Below are 18,005 nucleotides of genomic sequence, written 5' to 3' on the forward strand. Positions count from 1 at the left end.
AAAGAAAAGAAAAAATTTAAGAGACTTTGCATAATGTTTTAAGGGGTTGCGGTAAAGAAGTGCTTCTTATATTTTCTTATGCATACAAATCAGTTGGGCTTATTAAAATCCAGATTCTAATTCAGAAGGTTTAGGTGGGGACCGAGTCTGCATTTCCAACAAGCTCCCAGGTAGTATTTTTCTTGGTACTTGGACCATATTTCGCGTAGAAAAGCAGTAGAGGACATAAAAAGAGTCTTGTTAGTCCCACTTGGTTGCTGTCCACTTCTCATTTGATAATATCCTAAAATAGCTGTGTCTCCTTTTTGGTGGTTGTATGATTACTACCTCAGAAGTACTAATTGATTCTTGCTATTTGACCTTAATACTTTAATACAACACAGCATTCATATTTAATCAGAAAACTATCTGGCTTCCTTTTATAAGAGATTTTTAGGTTTTATACAGTTTTGTGGCCTTGGGTTTTTTCGTTTGATTTGTTTTCTTGAAGGTATATAATATGTAAGTAGATGAACTTAAATTTGCTTTGTAGACATTTTTATGTGGATCATCTAATTAAAATATGGAAGGATACAGTATAAAAGAATACTTGTACTTCTTAACAGAGCACTCAACCTTTCTTTTATATCCTCTTTCACCGATGTTACTATGTAATTTATGTTGCTAAACTATAAATTAGATATTTAATTTCTGTTCTTTGATTTCTTTTTATTATTAAATGGACTTGTTGATTTGCCTAGAAATTAATTTGCCTTTCAAAAGTCTATTAATCTTCCTCTGTTGAAATTAATTTGATATTTGCATGCTTCTGGAAGACTTTAAAGAGCTATTCCGAGTAACTGTAGAGATTATAAAATGAAATATGGGAATTTTAATAAATTTTACATCTCCAGTTACTGGTGAAAATGTCAAGCCCTCTTTTCTGCAGAGTATTTTGTTACTCATCTGTTATTCAGCTTATTTATTTATTTTTTTCTTTCTTTCTCTTCTTTTTTTTTTTTGAGACGGAGTCTTGCTTTGTCACCCAGGCTGGAGTACAGTGGCGGGATCTTGGCTCACTGCAGGCTCCGCCTCCCGGGTTCATGCCATTCTTCTGCCTCAGCCTCCCAAGTAGCTGGGACTACAGGCGCCCGCCACCACTACTGGCTAATTTTTTGCATTTTTAGTAGAGACGAGTTTCACCGTGTTAGCCAGGATGGTCTTTATCTCCTGACCTCGTGATCCACCCGCCTTGGCCTCCCTAAGTGCTGGGATTAAAGGTGTGAGCCACCGCGCCTGGCCCTTATTTGTTTTTTAAACAAAATTAGTGTGCATATCCTTGTTGTATTTTATCAGCAGGTTGTTTTATGCCCTAATTTTTGGGGTCTTGATCATGAGCCTAAAACACATAAACACCCAAAAAGAATTATATTCCGGTTAAAGGAACAAAACATTCATTTAGAAGTTCTCATCCATGTAAATCAGAAGCTGGCAAACATTTTCTGTAAAGGGCCAAGATAGTAAATGTTTTAGGCTTTGAGGGCCACAAGTGGTATCTTGCATTTTTTTTTTTTTAATTATAACCCTTTAAATTGCAACAATCATTGTTAGCTTGTGCATCGTATAAAAATAGGCTGGCCGCGCACTGTGGCTCATGGCTGTAATCCCAGAAATGAGGTGGGAGGCCGAGGTGGGCACATCACCTGAGGTCAGGAGTTTGAGACCAGCCTGGCCAACATGGTTGAAAACCCCGTCTGTACTAAAAATGCAAAACTTAGCCAGGTGTATGGTGGTGGTGGCAGGCGCCTGTAATCCCAGCTACTGAAGAGGCTGAGGCAGTAGAATTGCTTGAACCTGAGAGGCGGAGGCTGTAATGAGCCGAGATCATGCCAGTGCACACTAGCCTGGATGACCGAGCGAGACTCCGTCTCAGAAAAAAAAAAAAAAAAAAAAAAGGCTGTGGCTGCATTTGGCCTATTGGCTGTAATATGCTGATTCCTAATTCTCTGGGTAACTTTAGTGTTTGATTAGCTACTAGATGTTAGGTTAAACTTTTGTATTTTACAGGCTAACCTTAATAATCTTAAAGTAAAACTTACATAGTTCACGAAAAGGAAATAGAAATTTTACCCTAGTACTCTTTTTTTTTTTTTGAGGCAGAGTCTCCCTCTGTCACCCAGGCTGGAGTGCAGTGGTGGGATCTTGGCTCACTGCAACCTCCTCCTCCTGGGTTCAGGCAATTCTTGTGCCTCAGCCTCCCGAGCAGCTGGGACTACAGGCACGCACCACCACGCCTGACTGATTTTTGTATTTTTAGTAGAGACAGGGTTTTGCCATGTTGGCCAGGCTGGTCTTGAACTCCTGGCCTCAAGTGATCCTCCCATCTGAGCCTCCCAATGTGCTGGGATTACAGACATGAGCCACTGTGCCTGGCCTCTAGTACTTTTTTTTTTTTTGAGACAGAGTCTCACTGTTGCCAGGCTGGTGTGCAGTGGCGCGATCCTGGCTCACTGCAACCTCTGCTTCCCGGATTCAAGCGATTCTCCTGCCTCAGCCTCCTGAGTAGCTGGGACTATGGGCGCACACCACCACGTCCAGCTAATTTTTGTATTTTTAGTAGAGACGGGGTTTCACCATGTTGGCCAATATGGTCTCAATCTCTTGACCTCGTGATCTGCCCGTCTTGGCCTCCCAAAGTGCTGGGATTACAGGCGTGAGCCACTGTGCCCAGCTGTACTTTTTAAGATAAGAATTGCAGAATATATCTTTTTACCAACGTAATAACTTGTAATTTTAAAAAGCTAATTACTTGGCTAGAATATAATGCATTACATATTCTTTACACTCAGTTCAGTCCATATCTGAAAGGCAAATAGAATTATTTTCTGCTAGTACATTGTGTGGTCCCTATGTTCCTAGTGTATAAGGACTGTTACCTAGTTCACATTTATCTGGGTTGTTGACAGATATTCCTGGTCCCTTTGGACAGTGCATGGCCATGTTGGCAAAAGCTGTCAAATTTGAAACATTGACACCGTGAGAACTGTGTGTTTTCCAGTCTGCTAAAATCAAAAGTGGGAGGGTTCAGTAAGGTGAATGACAGAAGCAGAGTTTTCGGGGTATCTGTTACTCTTCATTCGGCTTTTCTGCTCTCTGGGGGTCTCAATTTAAATATAATGTGAAAATTAGTTTTACGAACCTAAAAATGTTGAGTGATTAATTTCCTGGTTTTGTTGTTAATTTCTAGATATTTAAATTAATTGTTAGAAGAACCCTGTTAAAGAATGCTTTGCAAAACAACCTCCTTATGTGCTATGTCTCTGTTTAATAGTAGTTGAGTTTGTGTACATGAGATCAGTATTTTGAACTTTAGCTTTTTATGAGTTAAAAATTGATGGAACAGTTACTGTGCACTTGCTGTGCACCATGGTAGTCTCCCAAGCAGTGGTTTTTCTGCATTTCAGTAGTACATGAGATAGGCTGTGGGTGGCAAGGTTTCTTGAGAAAGTGAGGGATGCACAGTTGGGTTTTAGAATACATCTTGTTCCTCCATGCCCTTCCCCCGCAAAAGGCTGGTAGTCTTGCATCTGTATATAGTTAGGGTATTTGATGTGTTGCCTCCTTGACAGAGTTTTGCAAGAATTTGCAGATTCAACAGGAACAAAAACTTACTTAAAACAAAATCTCTTAGTAAAAGCATAGTCTAGCAAGATTTAGAATGATACTTTGGTTAACAGTTCTTTCTCTATATGGAGTGCTTTGTTTCCATAGCCTCACAAGTATGTTTTTAGATAATAGTTGAGTTGAAAATGTTGTCAATCTCTTGATTTTAAAAGATTTACATATTTAAAGTTGTATACTATTGTCCTTACGTTTTTTCAATTGTTCTTAAAGTTTAATAAGTGACATTTGAAAATGAGTATATGTGTATAAAAACAAAAGTAGGCTGGGCACGGTGGCTCATGCCTATAATCTTAGCACTTTGGGAGGCTGAGGCAGGCGGATCACAAGGTCAGGAGTTTGAGACCAGCCTGGGCAATATGGTGAAACCCCCCTCTACTAAAAATACAAAAATTAGTGGGGCGTGGTGGTGCATGCCTCTAGTCCCAGCTACTCGGGAGGCTGAGGCAGGAGAACCGCTTGAACCCGGAGGCGGAGGTTGCAGTGAGCCGAGATTGCACCACTGCAGTCCAGCCTGGGCGGCAGAGTGAGACTCCATCTCAAAAAAAAAAAAAAAAAGAAAAAAAAGAAAAAGTTAAAAAAAAACAGAAAAAACACAAAATGAGTATATGTGGCAACAAGTCCTATTCTCAAAAAAATCATTGTGTGCTAGTTAAGAGCTTAATGAGTAGCCAGTGGGTATTAAATATCTGCTTCAGCTATATTTTATCTTTAAAAATTATCTACAAATTTTGGAATGTGAAAAACCAGTGTTTTGTTTCATAGGTATATACTGTAGGCATTTTAAAAATAAGAGCCAGTGCCAGTGGTTTACAGTGTACACAAGGATAATGTTCTCATGCTCTCTTGGTGTATGACTTTAAAGCATATTATCAAGAAATAACTAAGTCTGAAAAACTGTGGTAAATAACTGGTACTCTAAAACCTAAATTTCTTATTACTAAAAATAAGAAATGGAAAAAGTCACCCTGTGCTGTTAATTGTATGAGCCACTGAGGTCCTGACACTGAATTCTTGGTGGTGGATAATAATCTCTTCTTTTTAATTTTGGCTTCCAATTCTCTCTGCATTGCTGGAAACAAAAATCATATATTTCACTATTGGTGGTGGGGATGCTGTCACTGAAAAAGTAGACACATTCAAACTGATTTTAGAAATAAGTTAAAATCAAAATTTGCTTCTGCTAAATTAGTAGAGGACCAATACTGTTTTTCTCCTTCATGTTTTGGTACTTCTACATTGACCTTATAACTTTTTTTTTAAACAGGAATAGAAGTTTACATTCTTAGAAATTTATGAAAATATGAGCTTTTACCTGGTTTGTGTGTGTGTATATATACACACATATTTTTAAATTTCTTACATTGATTTTCAAATTGAAAGAGAATCATTTGTGAAAATATCTTAGAGCTCATGCTTTACATTTTACATGCTACAAAGTTATTTTAGTGCCTTATTTATGTTGCTTATTAATGAAAATTTTGGATACATAATTTTTTCAAGACAAAGGTAAAAATAATAAACCCTTTCCTTTTGAGGATTAATGATAAATATAAACTTTAAAACGATTAAAAAAATTTTTTTAGAGACAGGGTCTTGCTCTGTTGCCCAGACTGAAGTGCAGTGGTACAGTCATAGCTCACTGAAGCCTCAAACTCCTGGGCCCAAGCAACCCTCCTGCCTCACAGCCTTTTGAGTAGCTGGGACTTCAGGCTCATGCCAACATGCCTAATTTATCTTATTTTTAGTAGAGATGAGGTCTCAAACTCCTGGCATCTCTTGCCCTCTCAAAGTGCTGGTACTACAGGCGTTAGTCACCGCACCTGACACTTAAAATCTTTTATATACAGGTGTAAGTGGTTATCTAACTTAAAGTGCCAACAAAGGTAGTTGAAAATTTGTATTTGTAGTTGGCTTAGCTAACTAGTTGACTAAATTGATTGCATTAAAAATAAGATTGTTCTTAGAATATAATGATTTTCGTTATTAGTTAAATATAAATATATCACTGGATGGTATATGTTAATGACTTGAGATACGCATTTTAATATATAATCACATTACTTAAATGCCTGCTTTTGAATTGAAACTTAACATTATGAATTTTAAATTAAAGTTTGACTTTAGAGGTAAATTTCTGTACTTTACTAAAGCAGTTCTTAATATACTTCTGAGATTTCTAAAAATTAGTGTGCCCTAAAGAACTGAGGTGTGTTTTTCTTAACTACTGTAGGCAGTAGATGTACAGATGACTTCTGCATGCAAAAATTAAGCCCTAGCCATTGGTTTACTTCAGCTAATACTTAGTTGCCAATTCTCTGTGATTGAATTTAAAACTACAAATGGTACTGGTGATATATTAACTTTTTAGGTGCTAGGTCCACTTTGTTACATTTGGTTCAGTAGAAACATTGATGTTACCAATCTCAGAAAGCTAAAATATATATGCCAATCCCCAAATTAGGTAATTCATTCTTAATTTTAAGATAAAAGAATAGAATTCCCTTAAAATTAAATGTGGAGTAAAATATACCAGCTTTAAAAAATACTACCTTTCTTTTAGAAGAATTAACATAATATTACATCTTTTAATTGGCACTATATATAGATTAATATTTCTTTGTATTTCTGTGTGCCCCTAGTTTGATGGTATGCTTTTCTGAACAAACAAGCAGCACAGTTAACTTTGACGACTGCCTAATTTTCTAGATTGGAAAATATCAAAAACTTTATCTCCATATGGCCAATATATGATTGTACCTGTTGTCATAGCTTTCTTATGTTTAAGCAAGAAAAGCCCTATTCAGAGTATTTAAATTAGAATAGAAGGTACAAAGCCAGTATGATTGAACACTGTTCTAACAATTATTTTTAAGACTTGTAGTAAGGCCAGGTTTGGTGGCTCATGGCTGTAATCCCAGCCCTTTGGAGGCCAAGGTGGGCGGATCACTTGAGCTCGGGAGTTTGAGACCAACCTGGGCAATATGGCAAAACCCTGTCTCTACAAAAAATACAAAAATCAGTCGGGTGTGGTGGTGCTTGCCTGTAGTCCCAGCTATTTGAGAGGCTGAGGCAGGGGGATCACCTAGCCTGGGAGGTCGAGGCTGCAGTCATGATCGTGCTATTGCACTCCATCCTGGGCAACCCAGTGAGACCCTGTCTCTAAAACAAAAAAATAAAAAAAGAACTTGTAGTAAGGATACAAAATGCTCCTATTTTGTGTGTGTCCTTCAATTCATGACGTTTTTATATTACGGTAAGCAGCTCTCATTTAAGATTTTAATAATATAGTTAAACATATACAGAAGACCCAGTCTCAGCTTCACTTGTAGACCCTGGAAATAGACTGGAAGGTGTTAAAATTTAAAATAAAACTCAAGATTCCAGTTTCTTGACTCACCTTTGAGATTCTTTTATGTTTTTGTTGTTTTTTAACAAAGGTTTCATGTCCATATTTTACCATTTTTCTTCTCATTCTCCCCTGGGGGAGGGTGTGGGAATCAATAGTATATAAATCACTTTTTTCCTAAGTCAAAGAAGTAATTTAAAGCTAACTTCAGTTTAGGCTTTAATTCCAAGACTAGCAAACTAAAATGGTTGCATTAATTGACAAACAGGTGCTAATACCTGTGTTTAGGCTTGTCATAATCTCTCCTAATTCCTAATTTAAAAATTTTAAAATTTAATTCCATTAGAAAACAAAACTGACTTTTAAGAACAAACCAGGATTCTAGCCCATATTTTAAAACTGCATCCTCAGTTTTATTCAAACAGTCTGCTGTCTGTTTAAAAAAAAAAAAAAACTCTCAAGCTCATAATCTAAAACTTCTTGCACATGGCTGTCCCAGTAAATTACTCTTACCAATGAAACAGACTTTACAGAAGTTGTGTTTTACAATGCAGAGAGTGGAGGATGCTTTTTATACATTGGTGAGAGAGATCCGACAATACAGATTGAAAAAAATCAGCAAAGAAGAAAAGACTCCTGGCTGTGTGAAAATTAAAAAATGCATTATAATGTAATCTGGTAAGTTTAAGTTCAGCACATTAATTTTGGCAGAAAGCAGATGTCTTTTAAAGGTAACAAGGTGGCAACCACTTTAGAACTACTTAAGTGTAGTATTCTAACTTGAAGTATTAAAAGATAAGAAACTTGTTTCCATAATTAGTACATTTATTTTTAATCTAGTGGGAATTAATTATAATTGAGACAATTTTGATGGCTGTAGTAGACTCATCTATATTTGGCATAAAGTCTAATGATTTAATGAGTCTTAAGTAAACTAAATATTTGGGAACTGATATTTGCCTTTATTTTTAAGGGAAATCATACTCAAGTTTTGAGATAATCAGTAGGTTTTTTTTTTTTTTTTTTTTTTTTTTAGTAGGGAGAAAAAGATATGAGCGATAGTAGAGAGCAGTAATATTGAATGGCCCAGAAGGTGGGAAAAGGCCACTGTTAAATGTATTTTTTCTTTTGGATATTTTACAAGCAAATAACCATTCTTCTGCCTGAGTTCTCCATCTTAGTGGCATCAGCAGCACAGCACTTTCTTACCCCAGTGAGAAACCTGGGAATTTTAGGATGACTCCTGCCGCCCTCTTTTCCCTCTGGTTTGGAAGTATCCACAAATTCCTGTGATGTTACATTCTGTGTCTTTTATGTCATCATTAGTGCAGGCCCCTATCATTTCTTGTTGGACTGTTAGAACCTCCTATTTGGTTTACCAGTTGCTGCCATCATTCATTGTGCAACTGGAGAGATACACTTCAAAGAAATGTCATTTGCGGCCAGGTGCGGTGGCTCCTGCCTGTAATCCCAGCACTTTGGGAGGCCTAGGCGGGCGATCACCTGAGGTCAGGAGTTCAAGACCAGCCTGGCTAACATGGTGAAACCCCGTTTCCACTAAAAATACAAAAAATTAGCCAGGCGTGGTGGCACGTGCCTGTAATCCCAGCTACTTGGGAGGCTGAGGCAGGAGAATTGCTTGAACCTGGGAGGCGGAGGTTGCAGTGAGCTGAGATTGCACCATTGCACTCCAGCTTGAGCAACAAGAGCGAAACTCCATCTCAGAAAAAAAAAAAAAAAAGTCATTTTGGCTATAGAATAAAATTACATGTTCCATGTGTGTTGCAGATAGTCCTTACTACCTTCCCACCACTCCAGCTCTTTTTTGGTCTTATATCTAAAAACTTCATCTTGCCTGAATTTCTTTTGTTCTTCTATAAATAAATACCATGTTATTTCCTACCTTCCCTTGAGTCTTGGCTCTTGTTTGGAATGCCAGTGTTTTTATCCCTAGTCTTACTAATTAGCTGACACTCTCATGATTCCCCAGTCTCCTACTCTCTAAAAACCTTTCTTTAAACCCTTAGACTAGGCATGGAGCCCTCCCTGTGTATTCCCAGAGTACTATTCTTAACTATTATATGCTTCCCATTTATGTTGAAATAACCTCTTCTGTTTCATTCCTATATTATTTGACAGCAAAATCTTAGCCAGAATTACATATTTTTAATCTTTGCACGCACATTGTGTAGTAAAGTTCCTGGGACATAGTAACTACCCAGTAAATATTTATTGCGTGGAGTTCTCATTTTCGTTTCTAAACCCATATTAAACTCTGTCTTGCTCAGAAAATACTTCACTAGGTATCATAAAGTTCATGGCAGAGCTTAAGCTTTGGATGCATATTGTTTGTAATATATCATGTTCTTAAGAATAGGCAATAAAATTACAGTTTTCAAAAACTACTAGGATATCATTTATTATATTTATTACAAGTTGGTGTTCTTTATTACATGAATTTTAGATATTTCCCAAAAGTATAAAATATGCATTTGAATAGTAGACTCAATCCCAAAAGATATTATGTGGTGTACTAATCTATTAAACTCAGAAACAAAGTATGACTGGTATTAATTTTTATTGAAACTTATGAACTTGGAATGTTTTTTGAATATCATTGTGTAAAGCAATATTTTGCAGTTAAAGCAATTTTGCATGTTAAATTTTACCACAACCTCTAAAATATTGCATATTTAACAATGCAGTTTGAAAAGTTACACATTTTAAATAACAGTACCATGACCAGATTTAGGTGGTGGTTTTAATTTTTTATTTTCTCCTCCTATTGTCTCACCATTAGATGATTTTAAAAATGGAATTGTTTAGAGTAAAATAAGTGTTATGCTCTACTTTATGTTTAAAACAAAGGTGTAAGCATGTACTATTGTAAAATTTCTAATTTATGCAAATTATGTTTTATACAGTGACTGTAGGTGAATGTCACAATTGTTTGATGTGATGAATCCTTGTTTTTTCAGTACACATGGAAGTAATTTATATAAAAGAGGAGTATACTTGGTAATTAAAAATTTAAAATTAAATAGTTTTTTTTTTTTTTAATTTATTTGACAAGCTGGCTGTGGTGTGTGTGCCTATAGTATCAGCTGCTTGGGAGCCTGAGGCAGGAGGATTGCCTGACCCAAGGAGTTTGAGGTTGAAGGGAGCTATGATGGTGCCATGGCACTGTAGCCTAGGCAACAGAAAGAGACTCTGTCTCTTAAAAAAAGTAAAAATAAAAAAATTTTGGCCCAGGGACAGTGGCTCACACCTATAATGCCAGAACTTTAGGAGTCCACGGCACTAGGATTGCTTGAGGCCAGGAGTTTAAGACCAGACTGGGCAATGTAATGAGACCCCACCTCTAGGAAATAAATAAATAAAAATTTGACAATGATAAACATACATAAATTAGCTTTTCTTATTCCTGAAAAAGATAATGTTATGTGTATGTGTGAGAATGATTAGTTCTCATGTAAGAAAAAAAGAATTCATTGCTCTCTGTAGGTTGTGACATTTCCTTCATGATTGAAATTAGTTAATTTTCTTTATTACTTATTTATTTATTTTTAAAATAGAGACGAGTTCTTGCTGTGTTGCCCAGGCTGGTCTCAAACTCCTGGCCTCAAGCAGTTCTCCTGCCTCAGCCTCCCAAATTGCTGTAACTGTAGGTGTGAGCCACTGCACCGGGCCAAAATTACTTAATTTTAGCAAGATGATGTAGAGAGGAGAGTTCATTGCAATATAAGCCTAGAATCTTTGTCAGAATCTTAGAAAGTAATGTTTTCAAATTCTGTGTTTTCACCATAAAATGTGTCTTCTCTGTATCCATCACATGGTTTTTCATTGTTTTCTACTTTACCATTTTAGTACCATTGGCATTTTTCTTCATTGTAAAAGTAGTAGAAATGGAGTAGATTACATAAGGATGTGATCAGAGGAAATTTATTCATTCAGGCTAAGGGAGTTAGATTAGATCCTCTTTTAAGATTCCATCACATTCTAAGGGTTTATGATTCTAAACTGTCAAGTAAATTGTCAAGTGCTGGCAAGCTACAGAATAATTTTTATTATGTCATTGGAAAATTTCCCCTCTATATGTGTTAAAGAGTTTAGCCTGAAGGGATGCATACACATACATATATGTAATCAAACCTTGATGGTATTGTATTGCTGGTAAGTTATTTCTTACCACTTTTCCTTTCTCCTGTGGGAGAAACAAAAGCATATGTTTGTGTAGTATCAGTAATGATATTAGAGAGTGGGAAACATAGTGAGTGCAGTCTGGGGACTTTATTGGAGACATTCACTAGAGCTCAAATAAATAATGCTGGTTTTTATCCTACTGTTTGCTTAATGTGGACTAGCCTCTCATTCCCATTCTATGTTTACCTCTCTTAAAATATTGGTCACGCTTTCTTGAATTATAGATCTATTAGGAAAATTCATTAACTGTAGCTAATTTTCATTGTTCATGCTCCAAATTTTATTATTTTGAAATATCGTTAATCTTAGTAGTACAGTAAAGGAGAAATACTACTTAACATTTTTGTTTTTTTTTTTTTCTCTGAGACAGAGTCATGCTCTGTCACCCAGTCTGGAGTGCAGTGGTGCGATCTCGGCTCACTGCAAGGCACTTTGCCTCTCCGGGTTCAAGCAATTCTCCTGCCTCAGCCTCCTGAGTAGCTGGGATTACAGGCAGCTACTACCATGCCCAGCTAATTTTTGTATTTTTAGTAGAGATGGGGTTTTACCATGTTGGCCAGGCTGGTCTGAAACTCCTCACCTCAAGTGATCCACCTGTCTTGGCCTCCCAAAGTGCTGGGATTACAGGCGTGAGCCACTGCACCCAGCCCACTTAACATTTTAAATTAATTTCAAGATAATATAACTTGAATATTTTTACACATATAATTTTTTTAATATTTATTTATATACTTTGTAAGATCCTACAGAAGTGATTACAATGAGTAAAAACCCAGTTTTCATTGTTCTTAAAGTGGCTTGATTTATACAACTTAATGTGTTGGGTATTTGTTTCTAAGACTCCCTCTGCTGTCTAGGTTTGGAAGTATTGTGAGGTTTACAGATTTTCTTTTTATAGTTACTACTCAGTTGAATACGCTTTAAAATACAGAGAGAATCATTTTTTCTTCATTTTTTGCTTTTATTTATATTTTTCTTTTAATTGGCGACATGACAAGAATTGACTTGTGTATGGATCTTGCATAATTTAAGTATCGCAGGTTTAAAATCTACTCTTCTACCACTTTGAGAGTGCCATTTTTCACACTGTAGATTATTAGGTTGAAAATTATTATCGCTTAAAATCACTTTTAGCCATTAAATTTAAATAACTTGCTTTAATCATAAATAGATGGTGGTCACAATGACTGTTAAACTCTTTGAAGACAGGATATTTGGCTTTATATGGTAAGCTTTTGAATACCTAATATATTAAACAGAAATTAAAACTTTATGGGATAGAATCTCCTCCAGATTGGTAAACTATAAGACCTTTCAAATGATTTAGCTAATTTCTCCACAAATCTGAGATATTAGTGTTTTTTGTAAAGTGGTATTCTCCTGTGTTGGGGTCACTTTAAACCTTTTTCTTAATGATAAATATATGAATTGAAACTAATGCCTTAATATATATTATTTGAAAACTGAAATAATATGTTTAGAAACTGTTACTTCTTGATAAATTATTGGAATAGGATGTTCGAATACTGTTTTTTACTTTTTGGTAAATTTTTAAATCCAATGGATTTTACGTAAGTATAGAACTGGAGCTCAAATACTGTTACTGTGTGTGAAGATATATGAACATAGTTTACAGTTGCATGGCTTATATCTAAAGTCCAGAAACATAAGGACAATTAAGTGTACACACACACACACACATGCATTTGGATTTCGGTGACTTAGGTTTGCCAATGTGGAAAAAATACTAGCAAATTAAGTTCTCCTGTGAAAAAGTCATTACCTTATTTAAAATTCTGTGCCGTTGGTTATCCTTGTCTTTTGTGAAAATTAGTGTTCCTGTTTATAATATTGACAAAACATCTATGCGGATGACATTTAAGAATTCTAAAAGTCCTAATATATGTAATATATATTCAGTTGCCTGAAGAGAAACATAAAGAATCCTTTCTTAATATTTTTTCCATTAATAATGGAAATTTGTTACCTGTGCACATGAAGCCATCGTATATATTCACATTTTAATACTTTTTATGTATTTCAGGGTGTTGATGATGCCTTCTATACATTAGTTCGAGAAATTCGAAAACATAAAGAAAAGATGAGCAAAGATGGTAAAAAGAAGAAAAAGAAGTCAAAGACAAAGTGTGTAATTATGTAAATACAATTTGTACTTTTTTCTTAAGGCATACTAGTACAAGTGGTAATTTTTGTACATTACACTAAATTATTAGCATTTGTTTTAGCATTACCTAATTTTTTTCCTGCTCCATGCAGACTGTTAGCTTTTACCTTAAATGCTTATTTTAAAATGACAGTGGAAGTTTTTTTTTTCCTCTAAGTGCCAGTATTCCCAGAGTTTTGGTTTTTGAACTAGCAATGCCTGTGAAAAAGAAACTGAATACCTAAGATTTCTGTCTTGGGGTTTTTGGTGCATGCAGTTGATTACTTCTTATTTTTCTTACCAGTTGTGAATGTTGGTGTGAAACAAATTAATGAAGCTTTTGAATCATCCCTATTCTGTGTAGTCACATAAATGGATTAATTACTAATTATAATTTCAGTTGAGACCTTCTAATTGGTTTTACTGAAACATTGAGGGAACACAAATTTATGGGCTTCCTGATGATTCTTCTAGGCATCATGTCCTATAGTTTGTCATCCCTGATGAATGTAAAGTTACACTGTTCACAAAGGTTTTGTCTCCTTTCCACTGCTCTTAGTCATGGTCACTCTCCCCAAAATATTATATTTTTTCTATAAAAAGAAAAAAATGGAAAAAAATTACAAGGCAATGGAAACCATTATAAGGCCATTTCCTTTTCACATTAGATAAATTACTATAAAGAATCCTAATAGCTTTTCCTGTTAAGGCAGACCCAGTATGAAATGGGGATTATTATAGCAACCATTTTGGGGCTATATTTACATGCTACTAAATTTTTATAATAATTCAAAAAATTTTAACATGTATAAAAAATTCTCATAGGAATTAAATGTAGTCTCCCTGTGTCAGATTGCTCTTTCATATAGTATAACTTTAAATCTTTTCTTCAACTTGAGTCTTTGAAGATAGTTTTAATTCTGCTTGTGACATTAAAAGATTATTTGGGCCAGTTATAGCTTATTAGGTGTTGAAGAGACCAAGGTTGCAAGGCCAGGCCCTGTGTGAACCTTTGAGCTTTCATAGAGAGTTTCACAGCATGGACTGTGTCACCACGGTCATCCAGTGTTGTCATGCATTGGTTGGTCAAAATGGGGAGGGACTAGGACAGTTTGGATAGCCCAACAAGATACACTCTCACTCTGTGGTGGTCCTGCTGACAAATCAAGAGCATTGCTTTTGTTTCTTAAGAAAACAAACTTTTTTAAAAATTACTTTTAAATATTAACTCAAAAGTTGAGATTTTGGGGTGGTGGTGTGCCAAGACAATTTTTTTTTAAACAATGAAGTGAAAAAGTTTTACAATCTCTAGGTTTGGCTAGTTCTCTTAACACTGGTTAAATTAACATTTCATAAACACTTTTCAAGTCTGATCCATATTTAAGAATAATGCTTTAAAATAAATATTAATAAAAACAATCCTTTTGATAAATTTTAAATGTTACTTATTTTAAAATGTATGAAGTGAGATGGCATGGTGAGGTGAAAGTACTAGGAAGAAGGTGACTTAGGTTCTAGATAGGTGTCTTTTAGGACTCTGATTTTAAGGACATCACTTACTATCCATTTCTTCATGTTAAAAGAAGTCATCTCAAACTCTTAGTTTTTTTTTACAACTATGTGATTTATATTCCGTTTACATAAGGATACATTTATTTGTCAAGCTCAGCACAATCTGTAACTTTTTAACTTATGTTACACCATCTCGAGTGCCAATCTTGGGCAAAATTGTGCAAGAGGTGAAGTTTATATTTGAATATCCATTCTCGTTTTAGGACTCTCCTTCCATATTAGTGTTATCTTGCCTCCCTACCTTTCACATGCCCCATGACTTGATGCAGTTTTAATACTTCTAATTCCCCTAACCGTAAGATTTACTGCTGCTGTGGATATCTCCATGAAGTTTTCCCATTAAGTCACATCAGAAATGCCCTACATCTTATTTCCTCAGGGCTCAGGAGAATCTGACAGCTATCATAATGGGATTTGACCTAATCACTAATTTTCAGGTGGTGGCTGATCCTTTGAACATATCTTTGCTGCCCAATCCATTAGCGACAGTAGGATTTTTCAAACCTGGTATGAATAGACAGAACCCTATCCAGTGGAAGGAGATTTTAATAAAGATAGTGCTGAAAGAATTCCTTAGGTAATCTACAACTAGGACTACTTCTGGTAACCGTAATACATTCCATTGTTTTAGTAACCAGAAATCTTTGTGCAATGAAAAATACTTCAATTCATGAAGCTTTTTTTTTTTTTTTGGTGTCAGAGTCTTGCTCTTGTCACCCAGGCTGGAATGCAGTGGCGCCATCTCAGCTCACTGCAACCTCCATCTCCCAGGTTCAAGTGATTCTCGTGCCTCGGCCTCCTGAGTAGCTGGGATTATAGGCATGTGCCACCATGCTTGACTAATTTTTGTATTTTTAGGAGAGACGGGGTTTCACCCTATTGGCCAGGCTGGTCTTGAACTCCTGACCTCAAGTGATTCACCCGTCTTGGCCTCATAAACCTGTTTTGCAGAACTCACTTATTCAGCAAATATTTATTGAGTGCCTACCAGATGCCAGTCACCACACAAGGCACTGGGTATATGGTATCCCCAAACAAGAGACATAATCCCGGTCCTTAGGTAGTGCTAGCGTGGTCTGTAATATCTTACTAAGGCCTTTGGCATATGACCCAGAGATAACACGATGCGTATTTTAGTTTTGCAAAGAAGGGGTTTGGTCTCTGTGCCAGCTCTATAATTGTTTTGCTATGATTCCAATGAAACTCTTTGATCGAGCTACTTTATGTAAATCACTTCATTGTTTTAAAGGAATAAACTTGATTATATTTTTTTTTATTTGGCATAACTGTGATTCTTTTGGGACAATTACTGTGTACACATTAAGGTGTATGTCAGATATTCATATTGACCCAAATGTGTAATATTCCAGTTTTCTCTGCATAAGTAATTAAAATATACTTAAAAATTAATAGTTTTATCTGGGTACAAATAAACAGGAGCCTGAACTAGTTCACAAACAAGGAAACTTCTATGTAAAAATCAGTATGATTTCTGAATTGCTATGCTAAACTACAGATCTTTGGAACATTGTTTAGGTAGGGTGTTAAGACTTACACAGTACCTCTTGTTTCTACACAGAGAAAGAAATGGCCATACTTCAGAAACTGCAGTGCTTATGAGGGGATATTTAGGCCTCTTGAATTTTTGATGTAGATGGGCATTTTTTTAAGGTAGTGGTAATTACCTTTATGTGAACTTTGAATGGTTTAACAAAAGATTTGTTTTTGTAGAGATTTTAAAGGGGGAGAATTCTAGAAATAAATGTTATCTAATTATTACAGCCTTAAAGATAAAAATCCTTGTTGAAGTTTAAAAAAAGCTAAATTACATAGCCTTAGGCATTAACATGTTTGTGGAAGAATATAGCAGACGTATATTGTATCATTTGAGTGAATATTCCCAAGTAGGCATTCCTATTTAACTGAGTCACACTGCATAGGAATTTAGAACCTAACTTTTATAGGTTATCAAAACTGTTGTCACCATTGCACAATTTTGTCCTAATATATACATAGAAACTTTGTGGGGCATGTTAAGTTACAGTTTGCACAAGTTCATCTCATTTGTATTCCATTGATTTTTTTTTTCTTCTAACCATTTTTTCTTCAAACAGTATATAACATTTTTTTAGGGGATTTTCTTTTAGACAGTAAAAACTATCTGAAGATTTCCATTTGTCAAAAAGTAATGATTTCTTGATAATACGTAGTAATGTTTTTTAGAACCCAGCAGTTACTTTAAAGCTGAATTTATATTTAGTAACTTCTGTGTTAATACTGGATAGCATGAATTCTGCAATGAGAAACTGAATAGCTGTCAGAAAATGAAAATTTCTTTCTAAAGATACTCACATGAGTTCTTGAAGAATAGTCATAACTAGATTAAGATCTGTGTTTTAGTTTAATAGTTTGAAGTGCCTGTTTGGGATAATGATAGGTAATTTAGATGGATTTAGGGGAAAAAAAGTTATCTGCAGAAATGTTGAGGGCCCATCTCTCCCCCCACACCCCCACAGAGCTAACTGGGTTACAGTGTTTTATCTGAAAGTTTCCAATTCCACTGTCTTGTGTTTTCATGTTGAAAATACTTTTGCATTTTTCCTTTGAGTGCCAATTTCTTACTAGTACTATTTCTTAATGTACCACGTTTACCTGGAATGTATTTTAACTATTTTTGTATAGTGTAAACTGAAACATGCACATTTTGTACATTGTGCTTTCTTTTGTGGGACATATGCAGTGTGATCCAGTTGTTTTCCATCATTTGGTTGCGCTGACCTAGGAATGTTGGTCATATCAAACATTAAAAATGACCACTCTTTTAATTGAAATTAACTTTTAAATGTTTATAGGAGTATGTGCTGTGAAGTGATCTAAAATTTGTAATATTTTTGTCATGAACTGTACTACTCCTAATTATTGTAATGTAATAAAAATAGTTACAGTGACTATGAGTGTGTATTTATTCATGGAATTTGAACTGTTTGCCCCGAAATGGATATGGAATACTTTATAAGCCATAGACACTATAGTATACCAGTGAGTCTTTTATGCAGC

At 35.4% G+C, this 18,005-nt stretch overlaps 1 protein-coding gene across 3 annotated transcripts in view; it reads left to right on the forward strand.

Moving 5' to 3' along the window:
• Window positions 1-17,897, forward strand: part of KRAS (KRAS proto-oncogene, GTPase) — a 45,643-nt gene extending 27,746 nt beyond the window's left edge. For 2 of the 3 annotated variants that reach the window (XM_030804504.1, XM_030804505.1), the window contains exon 5: window positions 13,257-17,897. In XM_030804504.1, the coding sequence (XP_030660364.1) occupies window positions 13,257-13,373 (117 nt within the window). In that variant the 3' untranslated portion in view covers window positions 13,374-17,897. Of the gene's footprint in view, window positions 1-7,563; window positions 7,832-13,256 lie in introns of those variants that run through there. The other variant, XM_030804503.1, reaches the window with a different exon arrangement.
• Window positions 17,898-18,005: the final 108 nt, after the last annotated feature.

The sequence above is a fragment of the Nomascus leucogenys genome, chromosome 23 (assembly GCF_006542625.1).
Source record: "Nomascus leucogenys isolate Asia chromosome 23, Asia_NLE_v1, whole genome shotgun sequence".
Lineage (NCBI taxonomy): Eukaryota > Metazoa > Chordata > Mammalia > Primates > Hylobatidae > Nomascus > Nomascus leucogenys.